The sequence below is a fragment of the Cyprinodon variegatus genome, unplaced genomic scaffold, assembly GCF_000732505.1.
Source record: "Cyprinodon variegatus isolate N-32 unplaced genomic scaffold, C_variegatus-1.0 Scaffold139, whole genome shotgun sequence".
Lineage (NCBI taxonomy): Eukaryota > Metazoa > Chordata > Actinopteri > Cyprinodontiformes > Cyprinodontidae > Cyprinodon > Cyprinodon variegatus.
In genome coordinates this window covers 1,331,612-1,357,822 of record NW_015150592.1, presented here as the reverse complement: position 1 = coordinate 1,357,822, position 26,211 = coordinate 1,331,612, and the positions used below count along the sequence as shown (strand labels likewise).

Below are 26,211 nucleotides of genomic sequence, written 5' to 3'. Positions count from 1 at the left end.
AATTTAAAAAAATTAATAAATAAATAAAAATCATAACGAGGTATTTTATAGTTTCATTGATACGTTTTTAATAAACTTATGTCATTACATTTTCAAAATGTTATGTAAATTGGCATTTTATCAGGGCAGTTCAAACTCATGTTGGTTTACTTTAGACTTTAGACTCTAGTTATCATTTCAGTCACTTATCTTCAGTGAACAACAGTATCTACCACTCTTAGGAACCAGATTATCATAACTAATGTCTTATAATGTGGATTGTAAAATAAGAATGATCCTTTATTTGGATGCATACATTAAAATTAAATGAAAAATGCAAAATGTATTAATTTCCACAAGCAGTATGAAAAATATTCTGAGTTACATGTGTGGTAAATTGGGCCTTTTTATGCTTAATTTCCGCTTTTATATTGGCTATGCACAAGACAAGACAGGACACTGATAAAATATGTTACAATTAAAATAATAAATGATCACTGAAACTTTGTGGTAAAAAAAGAGTAATAAAATGAGTATAAAAAAGGTAATATAACAAAAGTTTTTTTTTTTGTGATTTATTGAATTTACAGATAAAAATATGTATTCCGAATAGTTCTGCTTAATACAGTGTTGCAGCGTTTGATGTGTTTGTAACTTGGTACAAATAATGTGATTACTTTTGTTTGACTGATTTTAACCCAAAACCCATTAAAGGAAGCCTTAAACTTATATGCTACTATGACCATCCTATGCACCTGTACAATGTTGTATTTGTTTTTTTCTTTCACACATTAAAGGTCCCATATCACACCTCATACCATGCTAAAATATTAAGTGAGGTCCCCAGATACATAGATGAAGGCCATGGCTTTATGGAAAGGCTCCTACAGACTGTGCTTGACAGTTTATTCCCCCTTATGATGTCATAAGGGGAATGCTTTTCCCCCCAAAAAAAAAAAAATTTTTGAGCACACTTTAGCTAAGAGGTCGAGAAAGGCAGTTAGTGGAAAGGTTTTTTTTTTTTTTTTTTCATTTGTGAATCTTATACACAGGCTTCAGGAAACATATGGCTTTAAAAATATTTGTGAATTTTGCATAATATGGAAACTTAAAGCCCATAAAATTATTAAAGTATTTTGTTCAGGTAATTTTTTTTTATTTTGACTTATTTGGTGAAATAAAATTCCATGATTGGCTAATAAAGTTGATTCTAATCCAGTATGTTTCCATAAATCATAGACGTCTATAAAGGTACTGTCAAAGTCGGTAAAACTGGATTCCCTTGGATGAAAATACACATGTTCTGTTGAATGTTGTGAGCAGGAGACTACTGTAATATCAGTGGTGTATGAATAGACAGAATAAATAAACTTTTACTTATTTGGGGTGTTGGATTTCAAAATCTGTTCAACTAGCAACAAAATGGATGAAAAGAGAAACTAGAAACTGGTATTACACAATATTCTGCAACTAATCAAATATATAGTAATTTAAGGAGACACATTTTGCATATTTTTTCTATTCTGAAAGCCAAAGAAATAATTTATGCTTGAGTCAATTCTCACTAATGGCAACAATGTCTTTAAGCACCTTTTATACTTTTCATTAAAAAGTCTTTTTATCATGTTGGTAGTTATTGGTATGGTTCATACTTGGTAGGAGTAAGGTTTCAGTTTAATGACAGACATCAGTCAAACAATATGACCACCTACCTTTGGAGTATTACATATGGCATCTTAATGATGTCAGGATATATTTAATATGGGGAATTGGTTAAATCCTCTTAGGGAGCCAAACTGTTGAAGATCAGCATCAAACTTTCAGAACCACAGGAGACAACAATAAGACGGGCGTCAACACAAAGTGAATAATTAATGCCATAGTCCAGTGACAACTTTTATTGAAAACTATAAACACAGTACAGCATGTATAAAGTACCCTGTGCAGATAGATACCAGTGTATGCCTAGTATTTCTTCTTCTGAAAAATGCACATGTCCAATCTTTAGCGTTTCCAGTACATCAGGTTTCAAAACTATTTTACAAACAAACCAAATGCAGAAACATTTAATATGAGTGAAATGAGTCTTATGGACAGGCTTAAGAAGAAAACACAAAAGTAATTTACTTTTAATAGTTTAAAAAAAGCTGAAAAATACTTAAACTTTCTTTAGAGTACGATCTTAAAATGGATGAACGGATATTCTTTTTGCCTGGCAACATTTTGCTCCCTAAATACACAAATAATTTTACGGATTTTTATTTTTATGCCTGAGTAAATGTATGTCAGTATTGCACATTGGCAGGGCACTAATAGTTTGCTCATTAAAAAAAAAAAAGAAAAAAAAAATGCAATGGTTACCAGGATCCATAGTTATCAAGCATCCAGAGGGAGGAGATTTGTCCTGCCTCACCCAAAATATTTAAACAAGTGTGTTTTTGTTTTGGTCCTGCTTTTAGCTGTTGAAACAAATGCTTTCTCTGTGAGGAGTTTCCTGAAGGTGGTGAATGATGAGATCAGGATTGTTTCAATCCATGTTGTAGCCAAGGCACATTCATATTAGTTTGTGTGATCATCTCACTGAAAAACTGATTCAGTGGCTCAGTGCCAAGTTGAAGTAAAGTCATTACAAAAAGTAAGCCTGTAAGATTTCAGCCATAAAGCAACTGCTTCGCTAAAGGATTCAACTGTGACTACAGAGATGTTTTTAAGCCTCATATTTCCACAGATCTAAAAAGAGAACCTGTCAGCAGATCTAGCAGGTGTTGGTGTGCGGACCTCCTGACTTCCTGCTGGATTCTGAGTGAGATGCTTGTTAAGTACAGGCCCAGACGGTTCCTAAAATCCCTTTTAAAATAATGAACCTTTTAACACGTGAAATTTCTCAAACACAACAAAATGAATGAAAAGAGAATTCAGAACATTTTGTGCACATGAAAACTATTAAAGAAATGGAAGAATATTTATAGTGATGTCAGTGGAGAGAGGCCGTCGTCTTCCCAGCCGAGTCTCCTGTGAAAACACCTCGTAACCCTTGGACCTCTTTTTACTATACAAGCCTTTATGTTCATCGGTTTGGCTAGAAGGTTCTATATTGACAAATATATAACAAAACATGCAGGCAAAAATAGTTAGGTTTCAATAGAAACACCCTTTTTTTCCTGAAAATACAGCAGTATCTGAAATAATCCTCTCAATAATGTTCATACTGTCCCAGTTTTTTTTTTAATTATACATCAGGAAGCTCTTTTGCCTACAAACAGAAAAAATAACTATCTACAAACTTTGTAAACAGACCTGTTTATTTCTTTCAAAAACATAAATAACTCAATTATTAACAGCCAATAAAGCAGAAATAGGTTTTGAATGAGAAGGGCCAACAAATAAATATACACCACCCTTCAGATAAAAGATAAGCTAAAAGTTCTGTCTCACAACATGACCTCGCGGCCAGAGGAGGACCTCACCTTCTCAATTCAAATAACAGCAATAACATTAGAGCAATAAAAACAGGTCACTTTCAATCTGAGTTTATAATCACCGCTTGCAACCCCAGGGAAAAAAAAAAAAGTTACCAAGGATGGTGGGACGAAGACCGAGTCCTTGAGTTGCAGCAGGGTATTAACAAGAACCAACAGAGAAAAAGATAAAAATCAAAGAATCCACACCAAGCCGTACATTCCTCTGAATGTCTGCTGTCCTTTCAGTCCAGCCCAAGCCAAGCTCCCACAAGACTCCCCTCTCTGTTTAGACCTTTGTCTCTCCTCTCCAAGCGACCGGCCGTTTGAGTGGAGCTCATTGGTGGTGGGTAAGAAGGTGCAGCCGTGTGGAGCCGGGTCAGATCAAAGGGAGGTTTCCAGGCTGTGTAGTGGGCTCCCAGGGGCTGACAGGGTTCCTGATTTGGGGCCCTCTGGGAAGAGGTGGTTGCCGCTTTCTACAGCGTTATTGTTCTGGTTGGGTGAGGGAGAGACCGGCGTGCTGGGGGCCACGGTGGTAGCGGGTGTGGGTGAAGGCGAGGGAGAAGGCGGAGTGGGTGTGGTGTTGCGTGGGCTGGCAGAATTACGCTTGGTGGGAGCGTCGTCCTCCGCGTCGGTGTCATCAATGAGGGGAATATGAGGCTCCGAGTCCTCTATCCGGAACTCGGGATGGGTCATGAAGTTGTGAATTGACGATCGCGACTCGGGCTTCTCCAGCCCCTCATAGAGGGAGATGGAGCTGCGGAATGCCTTCACCACTCGGATCTGGAGGAAGAGACAAGGTGAGACGTGTTTTTAGCCACACTGCACGACGACACCAACTCAGGTTAACACTTGGATCAACACCCCGGATTAAAAGAAACTCTAAGAGGTTTTTAATCTCTCAGTTTTAATGGTGAGTTTTAAGGGATTCAAAAAACAAAATCTGTGAAGGAGGAGCTTCTCAGACACGTGCAAATGAGACCAAGTTTTCATACACTAGATTGGTTGTTCTCACTCATGTTAGTCAAAGAACTTTTGGATGTTAGATCATTATTATCAAGTTTCAGGGGAAACTTCATTTCTACATGTTACTGGAGTCTCTATTAAACCTGGTTTCCATCACATGGTACAACTGTAACTCATTTTATTTTTTAAAGCCATGCATCTTGGAATCAACTGGTGATCTAATGTGACAAATCATCTAGTTGGGCCAACCAGAAAAATAAAGTTCTGTTTTTCTTCCAATCTTTAAATGGTGAATACTGCAGTGGCAATATGTGTCAACAAGCCTAATATAAGAATTATGTCACTGAAGGCAAAACTTCTCAGTATCGAAGAAGTTTCAATGGTGAAATGTCAGTGGGTGATTCTGGCAGCTATTTAAAGTGAGGATAATACCTCATCAGGTTAACAGAGAGGCTGAAGGAACCGGCAGAGGTTCCTTTGTTTTACAACCTCTCACAACCTCTGTTCAGATAAACTTTGGTGGCTTTTAACAACTTAAGGGAAATTATACTCCTGCAGCAGTGTGTTGCAATGAGGCTGTTGCAGATGTTTTTGATTTATGCCAAATATTGAAGCGTGGTCTGCGCTATGTTATTCCACGCCACAGCGCAAGAGGGACAATAACGAACTAGCTGTGGATCTAGATACGGCCGAGGCAGTGAAGAAGTGGGGACAGGTTTGTGTGACAACGGAGGGTGGAAAAAGAGCGGGGATCCAGCGTTCTCGTGCACCTCTCTCTTCTAGCTGCTCCATTTTCACGAGTCGTTTTCCACAATGGAGGGCATACAAGCAAAACAAGCCGGAAAGGTACCAAACAGGAAATAGGCATAGCGTAGAGCGGATGTAGATTTGACCAATCAGAGGCCTCCTGTCTGCAGAGTGTGTGCGGAAGGGGCGGGGGAACATTTGCGTTCACTGCGACACACACGCAGACGACCTGGTTTCTGAGTATAAATCAGCTTAATAGGCCTCTGCGTAGCTAACCAGTAGCTGAAAGCGGGGTAGGATGCAGAAGTATTTGCTGCAAACCAAGGGTTGCTGGATTGAACCCCAGCTTTCTCTGTCTCAGCCCTGTCCTTGGGACACTTTACTAGTACCGCCTACTGATAGGGGGCCCAGTGCGGCCTGTATTCAGAGGCCTGGCTCACCAAGGGGCACCTGTGGCTACAAGGTAGCTTTCTGCATCAGTTTGTGAATGACTGAATGTAGTGTGAAACTATGTGAAGACTCCGAACTTGAAAATGTACCGGCCATTAAAACAGCAAATATTAACACAGTAGAGATAATTTGCATGCATGTCTGGTAAATAGTATATTGTAATGGGATAAAAAAAAAATGGAAAAACGTGTTTACTTAATCAGTAGGAATTTATCTTGAAAACAGTTCAACTTTTACTAATCAATGCCATTGAAATTAAATCTTTAGAGTATTGTCAATCATAGTTTTCAAGAGAAAACTTAATCTGCTTGAATAAGCCAAAAAATATCTGATCCATGCACTAATACATTTTTTAGTTTGACTTACCGGTATATTTTATTAAAGACTTTTACAAATTCCAGCAAGATGCACAACCGCCCATCATGTGCCTCCAAAGAAACTAACTTGGTACTCTTGTTTTTCTTTAACCAGCACCAGGGAGTCTGAATTTTGGCCAACTAAAGTGTTTGCAAAAGTGAAGAACCGTTTCACATTAATGTCACATTTAAATCACAGGCTGTGGTGCATTTTACTAGGATTTTATGTGAAAATCTAAAATGTTGAAGAGGAACGCCTTAATGAACTGTAAATGACACTAATGGAGAAGTAATAGCAGATGAGTACTATGTAATGGAAAAGAGGCATCAGTATCTTAATTTAACTGGAATTACAATTTTTTCTCCATTTGAATAGAAAAATATATTCTGAACTCTAGAGACTGGTGAAAACTTAAGGTTTGTAGTCATAGCAACCCATAAAATGAAACTTCTTTTCCAGATAGGGACATCAACCTGATGCAGGAAGTTTTTAATTTGACTTTTTGTATTATTTTCAGAAATCTCTAGCAGTATGGTTGTTTCCATTTCCAAATATGGAGAGGACTGTTGGTCATTTTTTGGACATGCTTATTAAAGAGCAAAGAGTAAGACAGATACAGAGCTAAAGGACAGAGAGAAGTAAGGGATAGAGAGAAAGACAGAAGTGAAAAAACAAGTGGTGGTCAGTTGTAGCTTATGTTTGTGGAGGAAAAACAAAGAAGCTGCAGCAGCCAAGCATGTCTACAAGCTGGTGTACAAGTCAAAAACAGCACAAATAGGAGAAAACTCACAAACGAGACCAGAGACTTTGAACCCATGCAGAGCACGGTGCTACCTTTTGTTCAATGGTAGTAAACCTTTGAGTATAGCCCATGACACATTTCACAGTATCTAAGGAAGAATATTTGGGAAGTCAGAGGTATTCAAAGATCATTTGGGCCAAACTTTACCATATTGGACACATTCTATCAACAAACAGATGTTCACATAAAGGAAGAGTGAATCTTAGAGGAAGATGCAAAAAAGATGCGGTTGACCTGATGGTGTTCAGCCTAAAAATGGGAAAAATATAATTATTAATGACATGGTTAACATTCAAATGTGCATTTATTCCCTAAGGCTGTGGTTGATGGCAGTAAGATGTGTTAAATCCATGGAGGATGAGAGGGTCTTCCTGGTGATATCTGAAAGAGGAAAAGGCTCTAGGAGTCAGTGGGGGTGAAGTCCTTGGAAGGTCCTTTAAAGCACCAAACAAAAAAAAAATAAATAAAAAAAATCCCATTTTGACAGGAAATACTAGATGCCAAAATAACGAGTTTTCTTGAGCAGGGCTGGGAAAAACACGTCCCTTTAAAATTTTTTCTATTTTTCCTTTTTTTTTGACAAACATTACAGTTTCATGTCAAGGAAACTTTAACCTTACAAAAACTTTTAAAAATCATGATTTTATTATTTTTCTTCACAAGAAAAGCTGAACCAACAACCAAAAGAGCGTTTCACATAGTTGTGGTAATGTGATGCTCTGAGGCTGCTTGGACTACTTACTGATACCGATGGAACAATCAGACAATGCCAGGTCTTCAGTTTGTGACATTCGGCAAATAAAGGATCTTAGTGTTGATTAACAATGAAAGGAAAAACCTGATTCTACATGCAGTGGCATGACCCTTAACAAGCCATTCAGGATATGAAACATGGCCAAAAGCATAATCTGAAGCAATGTGTGGGAGGGGTTACAGCACCAAATTCATAAGGTTGAATTTAAACACAACAAACTTTGTCCTGGCTGTTGTAGCTTCATTTGCCTGCAGGGTGCAAGTGAAGATTCATCTGACCCTCATATTTTCCACAGCATGACCACAGTTGGAAAGAAAGGATTATTGAACCACTGACTGACAAGAAATCCACTGAAACAATCTGATTTCCACAGCGTTTCCATGTCATGGGTGTTCTCTGGTGTTTGGCTCGTGACCATGGGCTTATACTCAAAACATTTACCCAACCAGGGACTAGAGAGCTGCGACAAAGACCCATGAGTGCTACAAAGTCACAGAGCAGACTGAGGCGGCTGCAGACAAACCTGCTAAATACTGGATATAATATTTATCAAAAACAACGAGATAACAGTGAAAGATTTCATTTCTCTGACCCAAGCAGAAGCAGAACGGAAAACAGGACGACACAAATAAAACACCTTGACGCTTGAAGCGACCTGGTTACAGGGGACATTCATATACAGCAGTTATCGAAGCAGTATGGAAGATGTAGTTTGGTGTCTTATTTGGAATAAACGTAGGGGAACATTAAGGGAAGCATGAGGGTGTAAAGTTGAACGTTAGGTGAGAAAAAAAGAGGAAGAGAAAGATGTTAGAAGATGATATAAACAGAAGAAAAGTCTCATGCACTAAAGGAGAACACGCACTCACACCCCACAGTGGTAGAAGCGGAGTTGGCAGCAGTGGCAGTAGTGGTAGTAGTAGAAAAGGCTACATGTGTAGGGCTAGAAACATTGGTTACATCGTGCTGCTGTTGGCTGGAGTTGGAGGCCTGCCGCCTTAGAGCCCCCTGAAAGGAAGTTCCACTCTGGAACGCACTCACAACATCCATCTGCAAAGAATCAGACAGCGTGACAGGAGAAAGCCCAGAGGGAAATAAAACAACAGCCAGAGGAGAGAGAAATGAAAATAAATAAAGATAATGCAGCAGTAACCAGAGAATATTTGTCACTTTGAAATTGAAAAAAGGCAGAAAAACAGGGGAAGTGACCAGGTTCTGGGACACTGACCAGAAGAACATTTTACCCAAAAATATGAGCTGGTTTTCCCCTTTTCTCTGCAGAACCCTTCCATCCTTCCAGCTAGAGCCATTCCAAAGTTCACTGCTGCAATGTGCTTTCCATCCACACAAATCAGTACCTCCACACTAACAGACTTTACAGCAGATGGACTTTGTTTCAGTCAGAAATAGGCAGAACAAATTTGCTTAAGCTCACACAGCAGGAAAAAAAACAAAAACAAGGAATTTTACTTTCAGGGTAAGAGCCATTCTTTAAGAATGCAGAAAAAAGGAACATAGCACAAACCGTAAGCTGGAAGAGCAATAGAGAGTTGGAGTTAAAGGGTTTATGGCTTTTGATTCCTTTGTTTCTGGGTGTGGTGTTGTGACCCGTGGTGAAATTTAAAGGACCATTACCTGAGTTTGGATCCGATTGAGGCCTCTGAACCAGAGGATTTGGCCTCGGCGAAGCTCTCGCTCAGCATGGTCGATCTCATCCACATCCTCCAGCTCCTCCAGTTCATCATCTGGTATCTCGTCTTTCTGGGTGCCGTGGCCGGCAGTTTTTAGGAATTTTAAGCGACTGGTGGGTACGGAGGAGATAACCTGGAATAAAACAAGGAAACAAATGAAGGAGAAGTGACTTACGATTTAATATTTGTAGATAATTCTGGAGTACTGTGATATTGCCTCCAACCATAAACATAATCTAATCAGAAACTCTATTAATATAATAGCTGAATTTAAAAAACTTCAGGCTACATTAGTTCATGAATAGTGAGGAAAAATACGGCTGATGACACTAAATTGAGAGAAACTTCTAAATAAAGTAGAAGTGGACTATCCTGGACAATATGTGTGAAAGGCATGAGATTGTGTATAAATAATTAAAAGGAAACACCTATAGCATGGGAAAAAAAACCTTTAGATGTTTCAGCTGTTCAGACTGTAGAATTATTATTTTACTTAGAGAAAATTTAACTTAAGCTATTCTAAAGACAGAAAAAGCTGGGAGAAAAAAATGGTAGCAAATAAAGACTTGTAAAAGTGAAAGGGTTCTGAAAAAATACATAATTAGGATACTTTAGAGCTGTTTTTTTTGTTGATAGATTCTGCATTCAAACCTGTTCTGAACCAGTAAATACACCAGATGCACAAATGTTTCTTTGTCACATAGTATGGTGACATTCAGTTTGTAAAAACCTAGGTGCCTTATTTAACAACAACCAGGTTGAACACAAGGGGGCAGCACATAGTAACATTTTGCCATAATAGATGCAAAGCAAAGCTGCTGTCCTACCTGTCCCCAGAGCAAGGAGCCAAATCCTAGGAAAGTGCACCACAGCCATTGTTCAATGTTGAGCCCCACACAGCTGAATGGCTTCCCTCCAAATTGCACTATAACTATCTAGAAGAGCAAAGTAAGAAAAAAGGAAGAAAGCTTTATTTGAGTTCCTGTATGACACAAAACAGACACAAATCTGTTGGCCAAACTACCTGAACAATAAATGTGCCAAAGACAATAGTACAAAAGATGGGGTTGTTGAAAACGCCCTCAAAGACGTTCCGTTCTCCATGTATTTTTCGGGCGTTGATTTCATTAAAAAGTTGCATCAAAACAAAGGTATTGAAAACAACTGTGTAGTGTTCAGAGGGTGGAGCATGGAGAGGTGCATTTCTGCCACTGTCGATGTCAAACAACTTCTCTCCTGCAGAAAATAATACATTGGGGGGTTTAAAAGGACACACACATCCAAAAAAAAAACAGTTTTACAATGAAAAGAGTTTCTTACCAGCAAAAAGCAGAGTAAAAATGATAACGAGCTGGTACACGGCCTGCCCGAGAATGTTCTTCATCATGGTGCGGGATATTAGAGGCTTGTTTCGGCCATACGGCTTCCTCAGCAGTAAGGATTCTGTTGGGGGCTCTGTAGCCAGAGCCAGCGATGCAAATGTGTCCATAATCAGGTTTACCCATAACATCTGAACCGCTTTTAGAGGGGAGTCCTGGTAACAGAGAGGAAGGAAAAAAACAGGAAGTTAAGCCTACATTCTAAAACACTGCTAATATATAAAATGATGCCAACGGTAAAACAAACACTTAGGGCATTGGAAACCACTTTTTGATTCAGTAACAAAAAAAAGAGGTTTACCTGTGTGATGCACGCTCCTGTAAATGCTACAATGACCGCCACAACGTTAACAGTTAACTGAAACTGAAGGAACTTGGAGATGGAATCATACACATTCCTGCCCCACATCACGGCTTTAACGATGCTGGAAAAATTATCATCCGTCAGAATAATGTCTGAAGCTTCCTTTGCAACGTCTGTCCCAGCGATACCCTAAAAACCAAAAAAAAGGGAAATGATTTATGTTCTGAAGAGATGTAGCTTTCTAACTTGCCGATAAGCATAGCTTGAAATGCTGCCGTTATGCAGAATGTTTAAAATGGAATATTCACCATGGCAAAACCAACATCCGCTTTCTTTAAGGCAGGGCCATCATTCGTACCGTCCCCCGTCACTGCGACTACCTGCCTCTGTTCTGCTATCGTGCTGTCAATAATTCCTGAAATTGGAAAATAATATAGTCTCAAATAAACACAGTTTAAAAAAAAATAAACATGGCGATTCACCTTTAAACTAAAAAATAATGATACCTTTAACCAATGTGTGTTTGTCTGTGGGAGAAGACCGAGCCAGAACTCGTAGTCTCGGCCAGATTCTGTCAATGCGTTCTTGTTCAATCTAAGAATTTTAAACAAACAAAAAAAACCAAAAACAAAGCTCTAATACCATCTCAGCACATCATGGAGGAATTCAGGACGTTAGAGTGACATGTTGTGGCCCCACCTCTCCTCTTTCATTGCGTATTCTGCGGTTAAATTCTTTTCCCTCCAGGCAAAGGAAGTCATCTCCAGGAAGTAAGATACCACACTTGGAGGCGATGGCACGCGCTGTGTTAATGTTATCCCCAGTCACCATCCGCACTGTGATGCCAGCACGCTGGCATTTCCTGATAGCTTCCGGGACCTGAGACATAAAGGCCAACAATCACACATTAAGTGGGGTTTCATTATCAGACATCAGGATGTACTAAAAGAATGGAATTTTCTGTTTTAAAGCCAATATTAAAGTCTCTCTCTAAATATCCTCGATTGTTTCCAACAAGCAGGTTTACTGTCACACGAAGAAATACCCAGAAAACCCAGCAAAGAAAATGAAACCACATCACTGTAAGACATTGCTAAGTTGTCTTTACCCCATTAGTTTTTTGTCTTACTTAGGGCAAACAGCATTTGATGCAAACCATTAAAAAAAAAGCTGACCTCACATTACTCAGCTCCTTTCCATAGGGCGCCTGAGTGTCCAGCAAAGAAAAACCAATGAGCTGCTTAGCATGTCCCTTTAATTCAGATACTCAAATAGCAGAGGCTATCCCTAATTCTATCAACAACCATATTTAGATTAAAGAGGATGGATTGGGGAAATATGCAAAAATGTCAGCAGCATCTAAAAGTGACAATTTTGCATCAACACTTTCTTTTGAGAGTTGCCTCTTATAAAGGTTCAGAAAATGCAGAGTGCTGTATGCAAGTTTTCTTATTCCTTACATCTGAACCGAATTTATTAACTTAATGTACAACTAAAGAGGAGAAACATGACAGTTTTTAGAGTAAAAAAACATCAAAAAGAACAAAAAACAGGCAGACTGCTTGGAGTGTATCTGAAAAGCTTTAAAGTCCTGCAGCAGCATCTCAATTACATGAGGCTCTGAGCTTTGACTAGGCCGTTATAATTAGGTTTGATTTCAAGGACTTTATAGTTTGGTTAGAATCTCAGTCAGTCTAGCTTGGCTTGTCCATATAGGATAAAGTCTTGATAGTTTTTTAAACTTTTTTTTAAAGAAACTCTTATTTTTCTACAATTAAAAATTTCAAAACATTTGTTGATACAGGTGATGTTAAAAGCGATATAAAAGTTATAATTACACAAATGCATTAATAACTCATTGATCTGATAACAGATCTGGTTTCCAGACCTTTCTACACCTGTGAGGACAGATCATTTTTTGAATGAACTTTGAATTCTCGGGTTAAAAAGGTAGAATTTCATTTATAAAGATTAAGTCATCCCCTTTATCATGTACACCTGTTTAAGCTTCGGCTTTCCTTCTGATGGAGACTTCGCTTTCTTTCATTTGACTTTAATGATTTTCTTTGCAACCATCAATAAAATATGAACAATGCATCTTTGTTTACAAAAACATTACGTCGATCTTTTCTTTAATACTTTTGAAATAATCAAAGATAACTGAAATTTCCAAAAATATCTGTGTATAATCACATATTTTGACGCCTTGTCTCATGTTTGCATATGTGAAAGCACTTCCCTAATACTGTAATTAAATATTGTTCGAAACCAATAAGGTCTTCCCTGACATTTCAAATACTAAATAAACCCTTGATGATAAAATAAATGTCCTAAAGTTTGTGGCAATAATAGGACAATGTGTGAAAGTAAAGCTTAGGAAACTAGTGAAAGGTTTATTCTTAAGAGTCATTTCTATCCCTTTTCTTATCAACTCTTGATTGCCCCCATAAATGATTTCTGAAAATATGTCTCCGCTTGTTATCTAGATATTACACAATGAAGTTGATAGTTCCACATTAATGCAACTGGCTTGGAATAATATAACAATTAATGGACACTATGGCAACACAGCAATACAAAAGCTTGATTTTGAAGCTTGTGTGACTGAAACACTTTTCAGGGTGGCTAAAACCTTTGGTTGATTTTTAAGGCCATTTGTGAGAAGACTCCAAATGGATGCTATTGTGTTTCTCTACATGTTACTTGGTGGAATACGGCTAAGGTGTAGTCCAAGTTTAACTGTTACCTCTGGTCTCACAGGGTCCTCGATGCCCACCACGCAGATGCATGTTAATCCAGTGAGAATATCGTTTTCATTGTCCCATTCAGGTTCACCATCAGAGGCAGGAAAATCTCTGTATGCAAGGCAGATGGTCCTCAGGCCTTCTGAAGCCATGGGCTCAATGACCTTCTTCACCATGTCATCTCTATCCCTCGGGCGGAAGATCTTTGGCTCACCATTTGCAGTAAGAATTTTGTAGCACCTGAGGAAGAAATTTGGGGGAAAAAATATTTGTAAATGCAATGAAGAGAGTGGAATTCCTGTGTTTGAAAACTGCAGGTGAAGAGGAAGATACGAGTTCAAATGTTAAAAAAAAAAGTGATGAGATCGAGGTGTAAGCAAACAGAAAAACACATTATTTCAGTAGTGTGCTGATGTAATCAGATGTAACACTAAGCCTTCTGTGGGCCTGCTCCATTAAGGAGCTTACTGAGCTGTTACCGGCTCATTTTCTTAGCACTTGTTTTAAGTCTCAACATAAGGGGCTTGGGTGGGATATACTTGAACTTCTTAGCTGCTTAAGCTATTACACATAATTTAGTACAACGTCTGGCCAACTGGAACAAGTCTGAAAAGGTCCAAATGAAACAAGTTTCACTTTAATAGAGGACCAGAGAAAAAAACAAACAAAAAATAACTTAAAAAACAAAAATAATAGGATGAAATAGGAAATCCAAAGCGACAAAAGGCAGAGCCCGGAAATGAAAAGCATAGTTTACTTTTTAAGGAGAATTTCTGAGGCTCCTTTGCTGAACATCCGGAAGCTGCCGTCGGCCATCTTCAACACGGTGCTCATAGATTTGCGAACAGAGTTGAACGTGTAGACTTTGTAGAGCTTCTCTTCAGGGATTTCACTGCGGATGGCGTGATAGTCTCGTTTCAAATCATTAGAGAAGCCAAGCAAGGCACACTCTGTTTTGTTGCCCAGCTGACGAGGCAGACCCCCTTCTTTTTCTGGAGGCTGAGGAAAAACATAGCAAAGAGACATGAAGATGAGATTCTAAACCCAGATCCTGTGAGTATATTTTACAGCTGGAACACATTTTTACACGCCTACCATGATATTAGTAGTGTAGGCGCAATTAACAGCTATTCCAACAATCAGCGTGTCTAAAGTAGAGGAAGGGATGCTTTCTGGTTCTGGGACTTTCTTGTGGTGCTTTTCAGCAATGAAGACCTGGACCACAGTCATGCGGTTCATGGTGAGGGTTCCCGTCTTATCAGAGCAAATAGCTGTAGCGTTTCCCATCGTCTCACAGGCATCCAAATGTCTCACAAGGTTGTTGTCCTTCATCATTTTCTGCATTAAAAGAAGGAGAGTTTTACTCATTTGGCATGACTTTGCTGAGAAACAGAAGGGATCAGTGCATGGCTTAGAGGTATCAGTCACATCTCTACAGCCTGGCCTGCTTGTTTTAATACGCGTGCATTTAAGCTGGTCATTACTGGCACAGGTGGAATTTACCTTCACAGAGTAAGCCAGAGAGATGGTTACGGCAAGCGGCAGGCCTTCAGGAACAGCCACCACCAGGACGGTCACACCAATGATAAAGAATTTCACAAAGAACTGGATGTAAATGGGCGTGCAGTCCTTGACCCAAGGCAGGTCCTGGATCCAGAATGTGTCTATTACAAACATCACCACCAGGATAATGACAGTGACGGCTGACATAAGCAGCCCTGGAAAGAAAGAAGAAATCAAAGATAAATCACATGAATGTATACGACTGGTTCCGTTATTCATCAGAAAGATGTTTTACTCAATCACCTGCTTTCCCAATTTGCACAGCTAGTTTGGTTAGTTTGCCTTGGAGAACAGACTTTTCTTTCTTTGGCAAGTTGGCTTTTTTCTTCTCCTCTGCATCAGTTGCTTCGTCGCTGTTGAGAGGCTGCATCTCCATAGCTGCACCATCCTGTGCTTTTGCTGCAGCAAAGAGCACAAAGCAAACACGCTGTAACAGATCTGCAGAGAACTCACCTGGGTATTCATAAACACTGAGCAAGCAACAGATTTTAGTACCTATGCAAATAAACACTGCATACAGCATAATTTATACATCACTAACGAAACAACTGAAATTTTATGTATTTAATTTTATCCGACCTTTGCAATTATTGTACTGGTTTGCCTAATTTGCTGTCTGATTCATTGGTTTTGAAAACTACATTTAAGTTTACGAGAAAATTTCAACAACTGGTAGAGGGGAGGAACAAAAAATATGCAGTGTCTATATTTTTGCCATATATTTTTTCAACTATTTTTATAAAAATTAGGGATGTCGACTACAAGACAATAGGAAATATAAAGACACGGAGAACCGTGCAAATAACTAGATTTTATTCCCTAATATTCAAAGCTTTCTTCATGAGGGAGGTAAAACCATAACATGTCACATGTTTAAAGTCTTTATTACCTGCAATGCAAGTCTGCTATATGTTGAATTAAAAAAATAGTTAGTTGGATTAACCATGTATTCCAGACCCACAGTTAAATTTATCAAAACTTTATATATGACCCCTTAATTGACTTTCATTCATAAAACAAACAATTCATAATAATCATATTTACAGAGTAGCAGTATCAAGGTTCTCAACAGGATTATTTATTATATGCTACACCTGCATAGTCCTTTTTTCCTCTATTTGCTAATTTAGCACACTCCTTTTTCTAGTTTGAGGCGGTGTTCGTATTCCCCCTCAATATGCAAACTATCAGATTGACCGGGAGACGTTGCTCTGATCCACCTGCAGCAGCGGTAAGGCGGCTGTGCACCGGCCCAGCACTGCTGCTGATTAAAAAAAAAAAATAGCGCATTGGCCTAAATTTCAGTGAAGCGGGCACAAATATGAACATATACTGAACTACTCTGAAAAAAACTGACTATACAGCTTATTAGCAGACACCCACTTAAAGATATTAACAACAGGCTGTGTATTAGCAATATTTTATTCTATCTAGGAATAGACCCCCAAAAAATTATAAAAATTGTATTGATATGAGTGAGATGTCTGAACACAGTGAAATAAAATGACTGCAGTATTAATGGTTATGCAAAGAAAAAAGATGCTAAAGTTAAAACGTGTACATCAGAGTTATTTAAAACAACATTTAATTAGAGCATGCCGTGCCAAACCAGGAGAAGGTGGCTAACATGGCAGTCATGTTAAAAATGGGATATTTAAAAGCAAAATTAGGGAAACGTGATACATTACATACAGTAAAAATGGAAGGATGGTAAAATATCTGACTTTTCCCTAAATCACAATACCATCCTTTAAAGGGTTACACAATAAATCATGTTGTTTAAATGGAGAAGAAGAAAAAAATGCTTGAGTGTAATTTGTCACAGGCTGTTTCAGATTATTTTGCTTTAGAAAATAACATGGTACACTGTATGTGACTTTTTGCCACAGAAATACAGCAGTGCTGCAGCTGCTGTGGAATATGGCTTCTTTTGCACTTACACGGTCGCTGTAATCTCAGTCTAAAGGATTATTGTTGATTCCTGGCAGGCAGAGGGAATCTGTGCACCGGGGACCAGTGCCAGGGTTGTGGTCACAGACTGAAGCTACACTGATCATAAAGTCCTAGCAGCGCTAGAAGGCTGCCTAGCTATTGGAATTGGCAGGAAACAGCCTAGATATCATTTCCTTAAACCTAAAACTGCACAAGTGGAGCGCTTACAGTTCAGCTCTGAAGTGAATAGTTTTACACCAAAAAGAAAAGGAAAAAAAATCAAATCATAGGAACCTGAGAGACAACTGGAGAGAGCCATGGGTGGGAAAGCAGATGTTCTGGCCTCAAAATTGTTGCATGGCTTTAATCTCTTCATCACTAATCGCTATAACTGGATTCAATAGCACCTGCTGCTCAAAGCACAATGTGCCAGGGAAGGACGAGAGAAAGGGAGGGCCAGACAGCACACCGGACAGCCGAGAACAGCCCGTACTAAGTTTACCCTGACAGTGTCCAGAAAGAAATAAAAATGCTTTTCTTTTCCGATTCTATTGGAAATGTATATATAGCATAAAAGCATCTAAGCCAAATTAAAAGTGTATATTTTATTTTATATGAAGCTTTAACTCAGTGTCTCAGGGTATGAAACATACCTTTTTTTCGATTTTCCACTGATCCATCCTGTTTCTTATCTATCAGAAAAACAAAAACAAACCAAAGATGATAAACTTACAGAAAACACAGATGGTTAAAAAAATACCATGGGGGAGTGTTCTAAATGTTTGATCCCTATACGTTTAAAATCAGAAAACAGATGCAAATGATTTTTGAATCTGGTTAATTTCATCCTGAAAGCTCCACACATTAGGGGTCCGTGCGTAGCTCCTGTTGAAAGCACACTCATCACTGATAAACTCGGATGAAAATGTAAATTTCATGCATAGTTATATTTATTGAGCCCTAACACTGTTAGAGAATCCTCCATAGATTCTGATCTTTTTATATCAGTGGGGTAATTCTGACTTTGAAGTAATTGTCGTCTTATTTGGTCCATCTTAACATAATTTCATTATATTGATGATTAACACTTAAATACAGGTTGCTGCCCATCAAAATTTTTGTTTTAAAACAGAAGCACAGACATAGGTGGTGATAGGCATTGAACAAAAATCAGCTTTATTCTAAATAAATAGTGTAATCAGGTCAACCTAACGAAAACACTCTTTAGCATGCAAGTGGTTATCAAGAAAACTCAGTTACCCATTTGCCGTTTTAGTGAGGTTCTTAAAATTTAGGTCAGAGGATGCTCAGAGACATAAGCCATTTAAACGGAAACTGTATCTAATGCAACATGAAGAGACATGACTGTGTCTCACTGAAGGTACAGCAGACAGCAAAACTTTTAGATCAAAGAAGGTCAAACCAAGTACAGCAAACTTCCCTTTTATCCCTTGAGGCATCCCTTCAGCCTCCATCAGGAAACATTGTGGCAACATTTTAGAAATCCCGGATTTGGAGTTTAAAAAAAAAAAAAAACATGCACAAAGAAAACACTGTTTTTGTAGACCCAGCCATATTAGGGCCCAGTGATGCTAAAGCCTTTTTAAATTTGTAGCTTCATACTGATTGTATTTGTTTTTAAACGAATTTAATAATGAATGATCTCCCTTTATGAAAATGGAGACGAGACGTTGGCAGTAAAAATGTGTTGCAAGGCTCTGGGAAAAACCTGCTGACCACTAAGAGTGTTTGTAAACTGGGTTTCCAGGATAGACAACTAAAACCAGTAGGATAGACAAGAGTAGAACACCACCAACTTTTTCGCTGTTTTTTCTTCTCCTCCTTTTCCTTCTTCTTTTCCTCTTCATCTTCATCGTCGTCTTCGGCAGCCCCGAGTAGACAGAAGATAATTCCAGTTTGAGAGTTGACCCCCACAGCAGTCACCACCATTTTTCCTGAGCCCTCCATTACATGAGTGCCTTTAAACAGAAAGGAAATGTGTCAGTAAATACATGAAAGGTTAAAACACAAGTATAGAAACCATTTTACACATTTTTTTCATCCATATTTAATTATACCTTTTATAACCTTACTGATAACGGATTTCCTTTTTTTTCTCCTTTGTTAATTTAGGTGCGAATGTTAAGCAGAAGTACTTTGTTCAGTGTTTTAGTAAGGCGATATGCAGTACAGTCAGGTAGACATAAAAAAAGGAAATACAAATAACGATGCAGAAAGAAGCGATTGCTAATACAGGGACAAAAATCAACAAAGCAAAAACATTTTATCATATTTCTAAAAGAAAAACTTATTTTTGTGACATTAGTCAGTAACAGCTTGAACTGATTCCATTCAGCAGCGGGAACAGAACACCAAACCCCTTTTTATTCTAATAAATCTACTTTAAATAACTTCAGTATTTCAAGTGAAACACGCAGCCTGGCATAAAAATTCTTGCATTTTAACATTTTTCTTGGACAATCTCAGCAGCAATCGTAACAATAAAAAATTTCATAATAAATAGCTTTTCCTATTATTTTCTTTCCAGATCAATTATTCAAGGAACTCTAATATGAATATAAGACCTTCCTTACCATGTTAGTGTCGTCATAGTAATAAGTATTAGGAGACCAATGAATCTCCTATAAATAAACAATGTGATTAGGGTCATTTTCCACACCTAACCACTTTGCACACGCAAAGCAACTGAAGCATAACATTTATATTGCAACTAAATAGCTCTTTAATTTTACGCTCATTAACTTCGCTAAACAAAAGTTCAGGTTGCTTTAAAAATGACTTCTAGTACAAAGGGAGCTTTTAAAGGATAAAATATATTATTAGCATGGAACTAATTATTTATATTTCCTTTTTCATCATATCCTCAAATTTAAATGTGCATTGTGTGAAATTTAAAGAGGTCAATGAACAAAAGGTAGTGGATTATTAGGTGGAAAGATAAATATTTAAAAAGCAGTTTTTTATTTTTAGCAGAAAAGTTTTTGAATGCGTTTGTATTTGGCTTCTTAAAATTGGATCTACATATCTTAGAAGGTTTTTAAATAGTTATATTATGATAAAATAAGACTTGGTGCCAAGACACCCTGATAGAGCAGGGCTACGTGTGGGGATGAGAAGTGGAGGTTAAGTGGGGATGTGGTTTAGGTTGAAAGAGGTGGAAGCTAGCTTAGCTTTATTCAAGCATGGCAAATGAACAGAAGGACAATAAATCTTTTGTCTGAGTTAGATGCTTTTATAAAGGCATGTGTTGTTTGAACCAATAGAAAAAGTCAACTACACTATTAATTATTCAACCCAAAGAGGGCAGCACTGAGATAGTCTTAATACCAGTTTTGCAAAATAAAATAAAAATTACATGAAAAACATTACCTGATAACATCATTGGATCTTTTTCTAGTGTTTTCTTCACATGGTCCGACTCTCCTGTGAGTGAGCTTTCATCGATTTTAAGATCATTGCCTTGTACAAGGACTCCATCCGCAGGTAAGAGGTCACCTGGAACACATTGGGGATCATTTATAAATCCCAACTTCATGTATATGTAACTGTAATACAAAACTTCTCTTACCATATTTTACTTGTGCAACATCGCCTACCACAATCTCAGCCACGGGAATTTGGATAACTTGTCCTGCTCGGACAACAGTAAATTTCTGCTCCTGCTCAATTCGGCTTTGGAGGCCTCTAAACTGCTTGTCTTTACTCCAGTCATTAAATGCTGTCACCAACACAACACAGATAACTGAAAGAAGAATGGCAGCACCCTCTATCCAGCCTGCCTCAGATTCCCCTTCATCATCTCCACCACCAGCAGCTCTTCCACAATCTGTAGAGCAAGACAGAGATCAAATCTTGATTCAGATACCAGAAAATCCTCCACATAGTTAAAAATACGGTGATGGGAGAAATGTTTTGCCCTTCTACAGATTTATTTTATTCACGTCTCCGATCAAACTAATTTTTTGTAAAGCATAACAGACGTGCATGAAAAAAAAAAAAACTTTTTGAATGATTTCATTAATTAAGAGGAAAAAAATCCAATCCAACCAATCCCTGTGTCAAAAAGCAGAAGAACAGAAGAGGAAGACTAACTTTACTTAGTTCATTGAAGGTTATTGTTCATGATTAAATTATTAAGAAAATTGACAAAAACGGCACCTATGAATGTTTTAAAATGAAGACTACATCTGACAAAAATTACCATAAATGCCAACATCATATCTACAAAAATATTTTCTGGACCCATGAGACAAAAGCTCAACATTTGGTAAGGATTTTTATATTTTTACAAATGGCAAAAACCTAATGGCATTTCAGAAAAGGATCTTCCTATTTGTAGTCAAACAAGGTAAATGTAGTGCTGGGGTCTAAGGCTGTGTTTCTGCTTCAAGCAATGCTGAACTCAGTTTGAGTAAAGGAGCCAAAAATTCTGCTCTGTGAGGTAAAATGCTCCCAAGCAGAAAAATAAAGACTTGTTTCCATTCAGGGTTTTTATGCACATTTTCAAATAACTATGAGAAGTGCTTGATGAAAACAGCTAACCTTTAATCAAACCTAATAAATTTTCTTGAAAAAGAGATGGCAATATATCTGTTATGTTTTGATGTAGCTAATATTTATCTTACATGACTGACTAGTTTCCACTGCCGGCGTCCTGAATGCAAGCTTTAGAATCGGACTTCTCTTTCCTCATATCCGAATGACGTTAAAGTAAGCACAACTTGCCTGTTTGCAACACATTCATCAAAATCTCCCTCCATTACTGATCAGTGGTCTGTGCTAGCTTGTTAACTCTACTTCCTGTTTACAACAGGCAAGCATAACTTAAAGGCATGACAACATTATGTTTGGCATTGCTTGCATAATTTGCTCCAATAGATGAAAACACTTCCAGTTGGTTTATTTTTTGGACATAAAAAGTTCACTCAAAATTTGTACAGCATTTTGATAAAAAAAAAAAAAACAGCTAATGAATGGCAAAAAAAAAAAAAAAAAAACAGCTAATGAATGGCTCAAAAATGTAAAGACTTTGAAAAATGGTGGCTCCAGTTCCTCCACAGCAATGTAAAAGGTTTATTGACAGTTAAACCAAAGGTGTTGTAACAGCCATCCCCGATGGAGGAACAAATGTTTAAGCAAATTATCATCCAAAGGAAGAATTTTATTATCAGTTTCTGATCAAATTAACTGGAAGATCAAAAATGTTTTGAGTTGACAAAAAGCCAGAATTATTCTGAAAGGAGAAAACATCTTTCTCCAACATCAAAGAATGAAAAACTTCTGGAACAGTTTCATGAAATACTGCATTAATACAATAGCACATACACATAAATAATCCATGTAATTCAGCAACATTTCACTTACGTTCTCTTTCAGCATCTGGTGGTCTATAAAAAGAAAGGCCTAGTGAAACTATGGCTGCCACTTCAAGAATAATTAATGTGACATCCTGTAGTGCCTCCCACACTAATTGTAAGAAAGTTTTGGATTTTTTGGGTGGGATTAGATTTTCTCCAAACACAGTTTTTCGCTTCTCAATATCAGCTGGCTGTCCACTTAGACCTGAAAGACAAAAAGAAAAAATATATCTCAGCAAGTAAATAATTTTTCAAAAGGAAAAAGAAAAAAAACAGTATGCAAGCACTTATAATTTGATGACAGCAAAATTTTAGAGCACTTAATTGTCAGCCAAAAAATTGCTAAAGTCATGTGTATTCAGAGCATTTGACGAAACATATTCGGGGAGACCCTGCCCTCTAATGGGGACACACATTCAGTGGACATGTCAAACATTTTCACCTCTTTCAGGCATTCCAGACAATGTGAGAGCTGAGGTCAGGTCTAACCCCACAAACTGCTTTTCTAGTGAAATGACCAACTGACTCAGAGCTGAATCAGATTTGGACTCTGGTACCCATGAGCACTGCGGTCCCTCTGACACATTGTCTGCCTGGCTAAAGAACCATTCAGCCATGTATGCAGGGAGCACTCTGCAGAAAGCCATTCAAATGCCTCCACATTCAAAGCACAATTATATAGTCAGAAGAGACTCCACACATTTGATGATGCATGACAGTTTTCTAGTCCTATTCATGCTGCATATGCGTGGGTAACTGACTGTAGAGACTAGCTAGAGGTTTAGGTTTGTGTGTGTGTGCGCGCAGGAGCGTGGAAGAGAGGAGGTGGAGTAAAATCAGGATCATGAGAAGTGACTAAAACTGTAACTGATGGGCAGATGTGGGTGGGCTGAGGTTGAGGTGCTTGTCAAAAATAAAATATTGAACGCTGGAACTCAGGAAAGCAGCTCAGGGTTCTTATATAAAGCAAGAGAAATCCTGAATAGAAATGGACTGGATTAAAAGAATCTGTATTTTATTGCCAATCCCATCGTTTAAAACAGGACTGACAAACTTTACAGTGAAGGAAAATTAGTAATCAACCAATCCATATAATCAAATTTAAGAAACAGAAATTTAGGATGAAAGGCAACCACCAATAAAAAGTTCCCATTAGGGCTATCACCGGAGCATTTATAAAATTTTAACCTCTTCCGTTACCCTATCGCTATTTAGGTTTCACCCAGCTACCGCCCAACCCTGCCAACATTTCTAGCAGGTGGTGGCTTCCTTTGTGGTTTTGTAATGGAAAGTTCTTAGCTTGTTTAAAAAAAAAAATCATCTTCCTGTGTTGTCCCTTTTAGAAAACAAAAAGGGGTAACACAGGAACTCCCTCCTTCCTTCCTTGGAAATAAGTCTCCAGTATCAAACAGCACGGAGCTTTAAGAACAACTTAATACATGGGGTACAAAATAAAAGCCTAAAGTAACTGTTTGACAGCAGTTGGGAAGCGCTTTCAGGGAATTTGAAGGAATAAGGCATTTTTAACTCAGCAAAACCTTGTATGACGCAATCTTGCCAAACCCATTGTTCTGCCATAGCACTTTAACAGTTAATGCAAATTTGTTGGATGTTTACCTCATTTTTTTCTTAAACTGCCATTCGTGCGCTGCAACAAAAATAACTCATATCTTCTACAAAGAGCTAAAGAAAAGACTGCCTGGTGTTTACATTCAGTCTGGGTAATTGGGAAGTTATCACTGGAATGAAGAAAATTATATGCTGACAAACTGCTAAATTATATACATTTCTATGTTTGACATTTTGCTATGTCGTCATCAGAAACGTGAAATGAGATTCAAACTTTTTACTTTAACTTGTGGTTTGGTCTTTGAAATCTAAATAGATGATTATAGATAGAATAGATTATAGATAGAATAGATTGCTATATATCCAACACTGCTCTAAAACTTAAAAAAAGAAAAAAAGAAAGGGACCTTCCTTATATCTAAAGCTGTCACGTGATGAAGATGTATAGAAACACTAATACACGCATCGATAATTCCTCTGAAATTATCATTAAAACATCATTACAATTGATCTATTGTACTGCTGCCAATTGTAAGAATGGCTTTGGGTCGGGAAAAGGAATGTTTAATTATCCGAATGACCTTGTTTTGCTTCAAATTTCAATCCAGAAAGTAAATAGATTAGACAAAAATCAACCGGACAATACTTGGTGTCCGAGCCAATTCAGCAAACTATGTTCGGAACAATTCACAGCAGATTCTTTTATCAAACCTGCTCTCACAGCATCAGTTGGATTCAATATATCAAAATGCCAATGGCTTGTTTTCTCTGTTGTATAGATTGCCTGATTGCCTGCAATAAGGCTGATTCAAAGCATTGTTTATCTTCTTCTGAAATATTATATTTCATAAAACAACAAACCCTAGCTAGTTGCACAGTTTAGTATAGCCACAGCTCCGGACGGATTTCCATATCATTAAGGTCTGGGCTCCAGAACAACAAGAACTCAGTCAGTTACCGCAGGTGGAGACCCAGAGCTCGAACCCCAACGGCCTGGAGCCATGAGCCGAACCGGATAATAACCACATCCGAAGGGCAATATTCCCCACCCAGACAGCAGAATGGATCCGGTGCTTGGACCGCTCACTGCGATCGGGTTACTGAGGGACCGCCTTCCCCATCCAGGAACAGCAGCGGAGTACAGCTTGCTATTCAGAACCGCCAGCACCGCCCACAGGGCTCCAACATTAACCGCTAGCCTTCATGCCCGGCCGCAGCAGCACACTGCCAACCGAACCAAACCGAACCCAGCCACCACAGAACCATTCCAAATCCTGTGATTCCCTCCTCAAAAAGCAGGTTATACTTTGGTTTAAACTAAATAAAACACAGCAACATCTGGAAAATATTCTCAAAGATAATGAACTTACACCGGCTCTGTGTAAGATCTAAGAACATTTAGCAGCGGTGATTAAACCAGCGAGCATTAATAAAACCACTAAGACTGATTGTTTCGTATTCATCCTCGTTAAAGGATAAAAACTCCATCACAAAGGTGAATAAATACTACGTAAAATGAACTACTTCCTGACTAAATTGACGTCATGGCATCTTACTGGGTCATATGACCCAATGAGGAATTTTGGGTCATCTGCTATCTTAGTCAATTATTTTATGCCAGAAACAACAAAATGCTGGGCATTTTTTTCAATTGTGATGCATTTAATTTTATTTATTTTATTTTTTTTTACATAATATCAAATGAGAAACTATGTTTTCTATTCGACCTTTAAGGGTCAAGCTGACTAAAGTATTTGATGATGAGTCAGCTGCATGGCAGCAATCAAACAAATACATACAGAGGGAAGTATTCACAATATATTTTGCTATTCAAATCTGTGCCTTTTATCCCTTCATGTGTTCAAAAAGAATGTTTTTCTATATGCAGGGAGTCTGAAACTCTCACTAGGTTATGATGGAAAACATGGATTTCTAATCTTTAATTAGAAAATCTATTTGCTGCCATATGAAAAACATAAATATATATATATATATATATATATATATATATATATATTAGTGCTGTCAATCGATTAAATTTTTTTTAATCGCGATTAATCGCATCAATGCCTGAGTTAACTCGCGATTAATCGCATTTTAATCGCACATTTTTTTCCTGATTGAAAATCATTTAAATA

At 37.9% G+C, this 26,211-nt stretch overlaps 1 protein-coding gene across 7 annotated transcripts in view; it reads right to left on the bottom strand.

Moving 5' to 3' along the window:
- Positions 1–1,843: 1,843 nt before the first annotated feature.
- Positions 1,844–26,211, bottom strand: part of LOC107085987 (plasma membrane calcium-transporting ATPase 1-like) — a 49,319-nt gene continuing 24,951 nt past the window's right edge. For 2 of the 7 annotated variants that reach the window (XM_015376695.1, XM_015376696.1), the window contains exons 4-23: positions 22,512–22,709; positions 20,716–20,973; positions 20,517–20,642; positions 18,944–19,105; positions 17,780–17,818; positions 15,438–15,593; positions 15,135–15,349; positions 14,727–14,969; positions 14,389–14,630; positions 13,634–13,871; positions 11,587–11,766; positions 11,394–11,481; positions 11,196–11,302; positions 10,885–11,076; positions 10,525–10,738; positions 10,229–10,440; positions 10,032–10,139; positions 9,149–9,337; positions 8,474–8,563; positions 3,822–4,220 (exon numbers count right to left, since the gene is read on the bottom strand). In XM_015376695.1, the coding sequence (XP_015232181.1) occupies positions 3,822–4,220; positions 8,474–8,563; positions 9,149–9,337; positions 10,032–10,139; positions 10,229–10,440; positions 10,525–10,738; positions 10,885–11,076; positions 11,196–11,302; positions 11,394–11,481; positions 11,587–11,766; positions 13,634–13,871; positions 14,389–14,630; positions 14,727–14,969; positions 15,135–15,349; positions 15,438–15,593; positions 17,780–17,818; positions 18,944–19,105; positions 20,517–20,642; positions 20,716–20,973; positions 22,512–22,709 (3,656 nt within the window). Of the gene's footprint in view, positions 4,221–8,382; positions 8,564–9,148; positions 9,338–10,031; positions 10,140–10,228; positions 10,441–10,524; positions 10,739–10,884; positions 11,077–11,195; positions 11,303–11,393; positions 11,482–11,586; positions 11,767–13,633; positions 13,872–14,388; positions 14,631–14,726; positions 14,970–15,134; positions 15,350–15,437; positions 15,594–17,779; positions 17,819–18,943; positions 19,106–20,516; positions 20,643–20,715; positions 20,974–22,511; positions 22,710–26,211 lie in introns of all 7 variants that reach the window. The other 5 variants (XM_015376697.1, XM_015376701.1, XM_015376698.1 and 2 more) reach the window with 5 other exon arrangements.